The following is a 12,413-nucleotide window of genomic DNA, read 5'->3' on the forward strand; positions in this document are numbered from 1 at the left end:
GTGCAACCTCACAGAAATGTCACCTGTCACTGCAGAATAAGTTGTCACCTAGATCTCGCCACCTGACTTACTTTTTGACTTTTCCCGTCGACGGCTACACGTGTCTGTGTCTCACTGCCATTTGAATAATGTGGAAACTCTTCACAGTGACCTTACATTGATCTGCATACTTGCATATTGAGCTTTGGAGAGAAATTGGAAAGGCTACACGACCAACACGTTGTTGTTGTTGTTGTTGTTTTTTTTTTCCACAGAAGTGAAGCAGGATCAATGCGATCAAAAACATTCTGTAATCTTTAGCCCTTGTTCTTCATTGAATGCCGTTCACTGCCATTGTTTATTTTCTTTAACTTGTTTCAGTGTCCTCCAAAAAGGACAAAGAAAATGTAATTCTTTTTCCGCATTTCCGAAGTATCTGCAATCTCTAAATAGTCCTACACAAATGCATGCGGTTTGTTTGAATTTCATTTCCTCCTCAGTAAGAAGTCACACAAAGGACACTTCTGCCGGGAGATGGATATTGAACGCAGCTCAGTGAGCTCCACTGCATGGTGGCTCTAATCTCATGAGTGATACTTTTGGGAACAAATATGAAAATAAGAATCTTGTTTTGTGTAACAAAAAGGAATTCATGACAAGACAGAGGCTTTCAACAAAATCATATGTGAGATGAGGAAGCCATTCATAACAAAAACAGAGTTGAAACAGAGCTCAAACATATTACAGGTGAGGAGCCTTAGGCTGGTGTGAAGCTGTTCTAAGACATAAATAAAATCCTATTAGTGCATTAGTGGATCATTTCTCTACTGGTTGTTTTTTTGGCCCAAAAGCTGACCACAAGGCAGAGTAGTGGCTCGCACCGTTGCCTCACAGCAAGAAGGTCATCATTTCCCAGTGTGACCGAACGCCTTTTCTGTGTGCAGAGGTTAACTGGACTGTCTTATATGACCATAGGTGTGAATGGTTGTTCGCCCTGTGATAGACCGGACACATGTCCAGGGTGAACCCCCGTCTTTTGCCCTATGTCGGCTGGGATTGGCACCAGTGACCCCCATGTGGAGGATAAAGTGGTATAGACAAGGAGCGAGAATGAGTGACTCCTTTCATTCATTGCTTCACATCCTCATGTGCACAAAAAGAATGGCACCAGTGTGACCTGCACTTTCTTAGCAACGGGCTGGTCCAGTAAACCATAAATATGTTTCATCGTCCTGCTGGGGCATGAACAGAATGTGTTGAATCTACTGACGCTGCCTTAATAGTTGAAGTTTTTTAATTGGAAAGGTCTGCCAACTTATGAAATTAGAATATGAAATACACGATGTATGGCATTGATTTGTGGTTTTCGTGTGCGTGCGTGTGTGTGTGTGCGCATGCTTCTGCCGGCTTTATGGACTTTAATTGCATGTCCCTTGACAAGCACACTGTGCTCGTAGCCCTGACACGATGGCACATAACCACAAATTGTTAAAGTGTCCTTGAGCTCGATGTTTGACCCCTAAACTGCTCCAAAGGGGCTCCTCAGAAAACAGCGGAGGACTTTGTGGGTCTAAGTGAAGCTGTACACACACTTTTTATGAACTGCAGCTCAGTGACAGTGTGATAATCTTACATTTTTCAATGAAAGTGCTGAAAATCCACCATATGGCAGTTTGTTTCCTGTTTTACACTTTGATAGGATTAATGTAAGACCAGGGTCTGATCTTAAGTATCTGAAATCTTAGTTACATGTAGTTTTGTACTGTATGTTTGACATTAAATACTGTTGACTGTTACAGCTGTGAATAAAAAAGAGACCACAGCAAAATGACCAGTCTGATTCAACTAATTATAGGTACGAGATTAGAATGTTTTGTTCCTTTCATACACTGTTGACATTTACTCCAAATTAAAAAATAGAAATATAACAAATACAACAAAAGAAAACAGAGGAAACAAGTTTATATGTTTGAGTTAAAACAACAAGGTACTGTTTGATCTTAAGAGGAATAACCCTGATTTTCTTTCTCAGCTGTAATGTTTCCTGGCATACTCTCTCACCACTCACTTTAACATTGCTCTCAAGTGACTTTTAATCCTGCTGCAAAAATTCAGGCAGCTTGATTTTGTTTGACGACTTGAGCCTATCCGCTTTCCTCTTGATCGCGCTCCAGAGCTTTTCAATCGAGTTCAGGTTCAGGTGGTTCGGCCTTGTCCGGAAGAACTGCAGACTCTGGAATTTTGAGGAAAGGTCCATTATATTTTTAAGGAAGTTAAGCAAATTATTAATCTCTCTCTCACTGTTTTGTTTCCTTTTTACTGCTTCTTCAAGGCCGGAATGTGTCTGCCTTGTCTTTAAATGATATGGACAAAGAATGGAAACTCAGACTCTAGTTCAAAAACCATCAGTGTTCTTGTGCATAAATAAAGCAATATACTTGACCTCCCCTCCCCTTTTTCTTCTTCAGATTTAAGGATGTTTTGACATCCACCTTGTCTTTGTAAATGTTAAGGTGTAAACTCCACCACTTTGGTTGCTTTCACCTGTAGCTGCCTCTACTTGACATGATTCTCATGTAGGTCAGCAGCATTTTCAGTCAGTTATTGTTCTGAGGAAGTAATTTGTGAATTGAAGTTTTCTTGTCCATGTCAGACTTCTAAGACTGAAACTACACCCATGCAACAGGAGTAGCCTCTTTTTTTAGTTACATGCTCCTTATTCTGTCCCTTCTCTTCTTTGGAACGTCCCATAGCAGTGTCACATTTGCTCTTAATCATGAGTTTCCTGCTGTTGCTGATGACCTGCCTGCATCTGTGCTGTGTATGGGGATTCAAACCGCACCGTCCTCATAACCAAAAATATTGCTTTCGATAATAATAAAGTGAAAAAAATACACCATTATATCACACAGCTCTAACAGCGATAGAATTGTTCACAAACAATTGGTTTTGGCAGTGATATCATTGCACTGTCATGCATAATGACAACAACATAGTTTGCCGATTTCCATCTCACACACACACACACACACACACACACACACACACACACACACACACACACACACACACACACACACACACACACACACACACACACACACACACACACACAGAGTTGAATGCCAGCATGGGCCTCCCTTGTGTCTCTATTGTCAGTTTCCACTCGTCACTAAAAATAAGACTGTGACCGGATACTCTCCTCATTGGAGTTGTCTCCAGTTGATGAGCCAGTGACTTGGATGAGATTAGCCATCCTGTTAAATCAGATTCAAGGCAATGAACTAATGACTAAGCTGTGGGGGCTTCCTCTCATCACGCCTGATGCTTTCAAAACAACTGTCAGGACTGGCCTGACCCAATACTCTACTGCCTTTTAGAGTGAATGGAGATGAATTTTCCAAATGAGCGCTGAGGCCTTCACTGAGGGGGAGGCAGGGGGTTATAGATAGTGAGGTTTATCATGGCTATGTGTGTCATTAAATTATGTAGATTCATTAGTGTATTGTCTACCGCTTTATCCTCCACATGAGGGTCTCTGGAGTCAATTCCATCTGAAACAGGGCGGGTGAACGATGGGGCACACCTTGGACAGGTCACCAGTCCATCGCAGGGTCAACATACAGAGACAACAACCATTCACTCTCACATTCACACCTATGGTCAATTTAGAGTGTTCCTTCGTGTGCGGGAGACCTCGATTCAGACCGGGTTGCAAACCAGGGTCTTTTTAAATTCTGTAGATGAAATTATGTAATTATTTAGGGTGCAAGTACATGAACGGCAGAACTTTTGTTCTGTTTGCCTCTTAGATCGTTGAGATTTATAGTTCTGCCCGCAAGTGGGTGCGTACTGCAGTTCAGGAGAAACAAAGCATGGTGTCAATCAAATGCTTCGGGGCTTTGATAATAGTCAGTCACACGGCTGCTTTGTGAACTGCTTTTTACTTCTACTTGACAGATTTGTATAAAAATATTCAAATAAGGTAAATCAACTAATCAGCCCCCACTCACCGGTCCATTACCTTGGCTAAGGTATGGTCTTATAGAGATAAGAAAAGCAGGAAGAATAGATTTAATGGGCTATTATTGAGTGCACAATGACGCCTGGCAGCAACAGTGACAGGTCCTCAACACTCTGAATGAGCCATGTGCGAATGGAGTACCCACTGAGAATTTGCTTAAAAACTATTACACAGAAAATGTGTAATCCGGCACAAAACCATTGGTGCGTCACAAAGGGGAAGCAGGGTGAGAGTGGTTTTTGTGATCCAAGCCCTGCAGGCCTGTTTAGACACATGATGGAAGGGTGTTCCCTGTGGCCCACTCACCAGCCTATTTCTCATTCTCCACATGCGCTTTAGTCCGCCACGGCAGCATGCATTAGCAGGGCATTCTGGTCAAGGCATTTGAAGTGAGAAATCTAACCCCTGTGCTGAATCATGCCATCTCGATAGATGATTAAAAATACAGAGATTTAGTCAATAAAGAGCATTACTTGCCACAGGGGAGTCGGGGGGGGGAAATGACGATAAACACTATCATCTGCACATGTATTACTTTGCACATGCAATGAATATTTTAAGAAAAAAGAAAGATGACGGTGAAATAACCAGTTTATTATAGTAGAGTATTTTTCCTTTTTTTTAATAACTAGTTGACATTAACATTTTAAAATAATGCAGAAATATAATCAAATCACATAATGTAAACTAGTCTAACAAGGAATCAGCTTAGTGTGTTTATTTAAAACCAAAGCACCCCAAGTTCCTCTTGGGTATTGGTATTGACCAAATTCAAAATGTTTTATTGGTTTATTAAATTGATCAATTATGCAATTTTAAAATGAATTTGAGTTAGTTTTTAAATAGCTGCTGTTCCAGTGAACAACCCAACTTCATGAAATATGCTGAGCCAATTTAAGAACATTGCAGAGAAACAGTATGGAGATGGTTTGTGTTGGTCAGGACAAGTGTCGTGCTCGATCAGCAAAACGGCACCAGAAAAAAAACAATATGAGTGAGTGGTTGTTTTGTCTTTATGTGCTGCGACGCCACCATGCCAGACATTGATCATCATTAGCGGTGCTAGCAGCAAACACCAGATGCTTTGGTACAGTGCTACGTCGACTGTGTCTGGGCAGCTACCGTCACCACCATGGGACATATGCGTCTATTTTCTCACCTGGATCACACTCCTCTCACGCCATCTGTTTGAGATGACTCGGCAGCTGCCTTCATCCACTCTCTGCCTGTCTGGGCCTGATTGCTGTCTCATAAGGATACAGATTAGTTTATGAGTTGAGTACTTTCTGACCCTTGTTGTGCATATTACGGCGCTTTTCCACTTTACGGTTCTACCGGGCTTGGCACAACTCGACTCCGCACGGTTTGGTTATCAGGCACGTCGTTTTCCATTACTCCAAAGTCCCCAACGTGGGTGGGGTCATCATAGCACGGCTGCACGAAACTGCCATGGCATCATTTTTTACGTGATACACACAAACTAGTGACGAGCAAATCATTGGAATCTACAAACACCAAACTCCTCTGTTAAATATGGAGATTTTTAGAAGTTTCCTTGCTAAATGTTGATGAGATTAACGCATGTTTTCAGGATTTTTAACTGTCTTTTTAACTGATCTACAGTTCGGCCTTGTTGGTTTGCTTCTTATGTCTGACGTTGCGCTCATGATTCTTCCATTGACGACACTCTCTGACCAGTCAGTGGCCGGCAGCCTGTTGACGTCACTTGTTAGTATCAGCTCAGCTCGCTTGGAACCTCGCCGGAGCAGGTATTAAAAAAGTACCAGGTACCAGGTTCTATCCCCAATAAAAGCAGAATAAACCGAGTAGGAGCCTTGCTGAGTCGAGTCATGCTAGAACTGTATAGTGGAAGAGTGCCTTTTTCATTTAAATTTTTTTGTAGACAACATTTGTGTTGTTTTAAAACTGTTTTATTAGTTTCACTTATTAAACCCAAATTAGGTACACTGGTGATCTGATCTACGTTGTTTATTTAAAGCAGCAGTGCATATTTTGATGTTATTATTGTCTCTGTTTGACAAGCATGAATACTGTCTGACCTTCTGACCAGGAGACTGTGTGAATTCAGTAGCAGCACAAGGACCAGAGGAGGCAAGAAGCAAATTGCTGAACTGTTTTTTGAGCTGTATAGAATTCACCTCTGAAACGTTTTGTGGTAGCAGCCTCACTTAACTGGCACAATATTGCCATTTCCTCTGTCTGTCTTGATGTGAAACAAATCACTTCCTGTGTGCCGCATGGTAATGTCCCCAAAGGAACACAGAGACAAAACACAGAGAGAGCCATGTGGGGCAAATAGGCTCAATCAGTATTGTGTGAACACGTGTAGGATCAGGCGGCTACATTATAATGGATATTTAAATGCTATGCACTTCAATTTTAAGATAAAAAAGGTGAAGCATGGCCTCATATGTGGAGGCCCTAATGAGTGTAGTGAGAGCAACAACACACCCCTGTAAGAAATAGTTGTGCTGCATCTCTGTGCCCTCATCAATCAAAGCTCTCTTGTTTATTCGGATGCTAATGTTGTCAGGCTCACTCTGTGCCCCTATTAATTAAAAGAAAGTGGTCAGCAATCCATCATCCTCCATTTAACACGCCATGTTGTGGAAATGCTGCATGTGCAAAGTAATGCCTGTGCTGTGTGTGTGTATGCACATATTTATTTGTGTGTGTAAATGCCGTATGAATGACGTCCTGCTGTCTGAGGCCCTTTTTTCCCCCCCAAATATTCGATAGCACAGAATTATAAAGAAATGGAGAGGAGACACAAACACATCCTCTCTGTGCCGCCGACGAATAATGATCCTTTAACAACCCTCAAACAGAACTGATCTTTGGAACAATTTCTCCGCACCGGAATGTCTCTTCCTGCTTGGCAAGGGTGTATTTGAATTGATTTCAGCTGTGAGGAGCGATAGGGGAATCCTTTTCTATCCTTCCTCCAGTACACTGCAGTCTGGGTTGCAAACTGGAGATTTGCATGCATTACCTGTGATGACTCTCATGGGGTTTATTCACCACACAGAGGTCCTTTTAGGTCGACTTTATAGTAGGAATGTAGCAGGAGTTATTGTTGAACCACACTGTAGTTTTTGGTATAGTGATGTGTTCCAGACGGGGCACCATTTAAACTCTATGATCTAAACTGTTTTCTATTATAAAGTTAATCTTTGTTTATAAAACTTCAATAGCAATGATCTTCATTATGGCTGAGAGAGACTCCCTAGAGATACACAGAGAACATGCTCAAATTTGATACAGCAGATGCTCTGAAAGTGAATTTCACTAAACAAACATTAAATGTGTTTGAATAAAAATAGAAGTATTGTGTTTTCTGGGTTTTTCAATTTTAACTGCAGTGTTTCTGTTGCAACTTTAGCGTGAGAGAAGTCCAAAGTGTTTGACTTTGATCAATATATGTTTGTATGTCTGTTTATCTAACCAAAATACAGTATAGATCAGGGGTGTCAAACTGAACTCACCTGGGGGCCAATGAGTATCTAATTGGGTCATGAGGAGGGAAAAACAGTGGGGAAAATAACGACAGTATGTTCAGTAGTGGGTGGGCAAGATGACCGTTAAATTTGAACAAAAGTGCTTGTTTTGATATGGAACGATCTGTACTTCACAATAATAACATATTTATGATGCAATTTAAATTTATTCATATCAAAAACGGAGAAATAAATCTAAAACTATGTAAATAATAATAATAACACCAAACAAGCTTGTGTATTTACTATACATAGAGTAGAGACTTGGGCTCTAAAGTAGCTATTTCCTTTACTTCACCAGAGTTGGGGAAGAACAAAGTATTCACAAAATACACAAATATGAAGCCTCATTATGAAGTCAATCCAAAATATTCACTTCACATCCTGCAGGTGCTACACTCACAGGTGCATACTGTCTTTTTTAGTTCTGTCAACATAATCAACTAACTTCATTAGAAAAACCTGGAGGTGGTACATGTGAATCAAACCTGCATAGATCATAGAATCATGGTTGTTTTCACCATCTGCTACTCATAGTCACATGTAAGCAGTTTAATGTGAACAAGATGAAAACAAATAAGAAATAATAATGTTAAATATCACCCCCCCTTTCATGTAAATGTCTGCATTTATAGTGCACCATTAAACATACAGGGAGCAGCCTAGCTGTATTCATATACTTCAACAAAATAGGCAACTTCCCTTTGCAAATAGCTTGAGGGTAAATGTAGTATTTGATGGTTATCAAATAACTCATTAATAAAATATACCCTGTGCTTTATGTCTCGGCTAGTTCCCAATGAAATCGTATGTGACTTAGTCATTTTTTATATATGAAAAAGCAGCCTGGGTTTTCCAACGCTTCCTCTTCCTGTCTAGAAATAACATTTCACACATGAAAAATATATCAGGTTCAATGTGGGCAATGGAGGGGGGGGGACCTCCTGATTTATTCATTAGCCACAGAACGATTTTAACACTTTAATGTTATGGAACGCCATTAAAGCTCCACCAGGAAATTTGACATCACACAACATTGCATATTAGATAGCATTACTTATTTATCATGGTGTCTGAAGAGAACGCGGGCTCCTTTTTAAAATAGAGGGAAGGAAAAAAGCTCACATGTGACATGCAGCTGCGAAGAGTAGAGTGTAGAAAATGAGAGCCTTTTGGAAAAGATGGTAAATGATTCAGCTCGGATGCTGTAAAAGTAGTAAAAGTAGTAAAAGTAAAACGCCAAACACTTTGAACCACAGTCTCAAGACGGGACGGAAAGGGACAGAGCGGGCAAGAGACACATTAACTGTGTGTCTATGTGTGGACAGACACAGAGAGAGTGTGTGAGTGGGTGGGGATTTCTCCATCCTCTCTGAGAGAGTCCGGCTTAACTCCTCCTCTTCCTGAGCACGGCTCTGGCTAAATTGATGTGATTCCATGGTGCAGCAGCACCCGTACTGTCCTAGACGAACACAACACTGGTTCTCGCCAGCTGGAAAATACACACATTCACACTGAAACACTTACATCTGATGTCATTCAAGTGAAACATAAAGTCCAGTTCTTGGGCAACAAGGACTCTGGATTCAACTTTTGGTTACAAATATGATGCTGCCTTATCACCTGCTGCAGAAAAGTGAAAATGGGTTGTGCCCTCTTGAAGGCACTAAGTGGATTTTAATAAGGAGCGTACTGATTAGCAGCATATACACTCTGGTCTTCACTGGGATTAAGAGGCTTTGAATGGGTGAAGCCATTAAAATTTACACCAGCCCAGAAGTCTTGGAGAGCCTTATGAGTATATTTATCATTAGGATTAACAAACGCAGCTTGTGAACACTCACCCCAGGAGCACTACCACCTCTTGTACCATTATTGTATTTGGCTGAGTGGCTTATGATAAGAGTGATTCCGCTTCAGCAGCAGCGAAGGTAAAGCTCTGCTCCCAGTCTGCCAACCGTCCCCAGTGGACTGTTCTCAGGCCAGGCAACATCTGCATCCACCAGCTAATCTGTGTACATTGTGAAAAGCTGTGGTTTACACAGACTCATGCCACAGCGTCATCTAATTCCTAAACCACAAAACATGTGCATGGCATGATGAAAGAAAAGTCAAAGAACTGAGGGAAATCTCATGTGAGGCCTAGTTTGTGTGTGTGTGTTTTGCAATCTAGAGAGATTTCAGGGATTGACTCATTCTTCCCTAACCCAATTCCTGTTTTTTTTTTCGTGTCCTCCTCGTTTTCTCAGATCTTCCACATGACCTATGACCTTGCCAGTGCCATGGTAAGGATAGTCAACCTGATCGGTATGATGCTGCTTCTGTGTCACTGGGATGGCTGCCTGCAGTTCCTGGTGCCCATGCTGCAGGACTTTCCCGCCGACTGTTGGGTGTCCAAAAATAAGATGGTGGTAAGTGCTGCTGCTGCTGCTGCTGCTGCTGCTGCTTATGCTGCTTATGCCTTCTGCTTCCTTCTGCCTCTTTGAATTAGATAACATCCTGTCTTATCCTGGGCCGTGTATAAAAAATGGACATAGTATTCCAGTTTGACATTGAAGCTAAAGGAGTTAATTATATATTGAACAACCACCAGAGGGCAACTCGGTTGTTTGCAGAAAGGATTTCTTCAAGAGAACATGACGGCAATTTTCGTAAATTATGTTTCCATTTCACATTCATATTTCACCCAACCACTGTCTAGTGATTGGTCATCTACTGTGGTTATCAGTCTGAAGTGTAAAACACTGGTTTCTGCAGCTGTTAAATCCAGTCTGAGGGCTGTCAGTCAGTCATTGACATAATACAGTTAGGATAAGGCTCAAATGAGCTTGAGCCAACTCCCCTTCTGTGCACCATCATTAGAATGTACTATTTAGAGGAACACCAGTGTGATTGACAGCTGGCATCGTCCAATAGGAGCGCGGTCTATATCTATCAAAATATATTTCTGTTCCATTTGCCCCCTTTTTGTTGAATATACTGCTTATTTTTATTTATTCGGAGGCTTTGACATCCATTTTAAATGGAAAGCACATGTGGGGGCTGTGCATGGAGCATTGATTCCCTGACGGTTGCTCTCCAATATTGGCTGTGTATTGACAGACTCTCAGTGAGCACTCACGCTGTGTGTTAATTTTGGGGTATTGTTAAGAGCTGCTGGATTACAGCCTCTGCTTTAACGGCTGACTCATAAAAGACTGCTCTTATGCCCATGGAAGCAGATTGTATCACACCTGATGTTTGAAGTCTGAATCACCCATGGCTGATGTTAACTCAACTTACACACACACACATATGTGTTTTTTCTGAAAGACGCTTACACATAAAAATGTGTTATTATTATTATTATTATTATTATTATTGTTATTATTATTGTTATTATAATAATACTGAACTATGTGAAGAGAGCAGCCTGAAACTGAGGAAGCTCATTTGAACTCAGCCGTCATTCATTAGATTATTTACTGTGCTTTTTCTACGATGACCTGTCCGTTAAAGTTTCCAACATTAAATAGGTTAATGGACGATGTTTTCAAGCATGTCCGCACATGCTCTTTGTAGAAAAACACTTTCATTTTAAGCAAGTTGAACATTGCTTAAAATTACAACAGTGACCAACTATTTCTTTCCTTTCAATTTTAATTGTAACAGACAGAATACTGACTTTTTGGACAGAACGTTGACAGATTGCAGAATAAACTTGTCCTGGTAGCGTGACAGCGTGTTATACATTATATCAGCTTCCAGTCCGTTGATTGTTCAGCTCTCTGTGGCAGAACAGATGTCACATGAGCAGTTGAATCGCTCAAGGTATGATGTGTTTGGCTCATCGTGCCTCACTGCTTCTCTCACATGCTCACTTGTTTCACAGAATCCACCTCTCTTATATTTAATCATAAGACAAGACAGATGTTACAAATCACTGTCTCTGAAGATGTTCACACCCAAGTTAATTTTAGCTTGTTTGCAGAGACGCCATGTGCACACACACACACACACACACACACACACACACACACAGTGGTAGTCCTGCCCTGCAACTTTGTCGACGGAAATTTAGATTTTTATTAAGATATAAATGTGCATCGAGGATGTGGCAAATGCTTGAATCTAAAACTTATTTTCTTCTGCATTTTCTTTTTCCTCCGTGAAATGTGCATGTTATGACTATATGGGCTCAGAAAAATGGTAAGAGGATTATCTCATATTACAAAAAGCAGTTTTTGATCGAGTTGTCAGGCAATATAATCTAAACTGTGGCTGAGCTATAGGGTTCAGTGCTGTTTGTATGGATTAAGATTGCATTGAATGATATGATTGCTTCGCTGAAACCCCTTTGCCCACTGAGAAATAACATAGCATGATAAATAAAGTGAAAGGAAGATTTGAATAGTCCTGCAGAGTGACATGGGACATTTCTCTGTGTTTTTATCAGACACAAAAAATGTCATTTCTACAAGAATGGCATTGCAACTTTTACCTTTACCATTTAAATCTGAAAATCCAACCTTTTTCTTTACTCATTTGAATAATCTTTGAGTATGGGCTCACATGCCGAATGCCTCGCCACAAAATAATTGAATGCGATTCCCTTTGACCAAATGATATTTGGTGTTTCCACTCAGTTTCTGTGACATAAAGTGAGCTCGGACTGCAGGACTTAAACCCACTCTTACTTACGAACACTTAGTTTAAAATCCCATGTGAGGGATGTAGACTTTCATTAACCTCAAAATGGAGTTTGTTTTGTTTCACACAGTAAACACTGTCTAATTAATTGCATTACATACGCTGGTTCTCAGTGTGACAGAATAACAAATATAGCTTTGTGAATTAATTCAAGCCTCGGGGACCTGCAACTCTCTGATGGAAAGCTCCTTCATGTTTTGCTC

At 40.8% G+C, this 12,413-nt stretch overlaps 1 protein-coding gene across 1 annotated transcript in view; it reads left to right on the plus strand.

The window, feature by feature from the left end:
* The window catches only part of hcn4 (hyperpolarization activated cyclic nucleotide-gated potassium channel 4), a 60,828-nt gene that overhangs the window by 18,173 nt on the left and 30,242 nt on the right, over positions 1-12,413 (plus strand). Inside the window, exon 3 of the mRNA XM_044031137.1 lies at positions 9,771-9,932. Coding sequence (XP_043887072.1) covers positions 9,771-9,932 — 162 coding nt within the window. The remainder of the gene's footprint in view (positions 1-9,770; positions 9,933-12,413) is intronic.

The sequence above is a fragment of the Solea senegalensis genome, linkage group LG7 (genome assembly GCF_019176455.1).
Source record: "Solea senegalensis isolate Sse05_10M linkage group LG7, IFAPA_SoseM_1, whole genome shotgun sequence".
NCBI classification, from domain to species: Eukaryota; Metazoa; Chordata; class Actinopteri; order Pleuronectiformes; family Soleidae; genus Solea; species Solea senegalensis.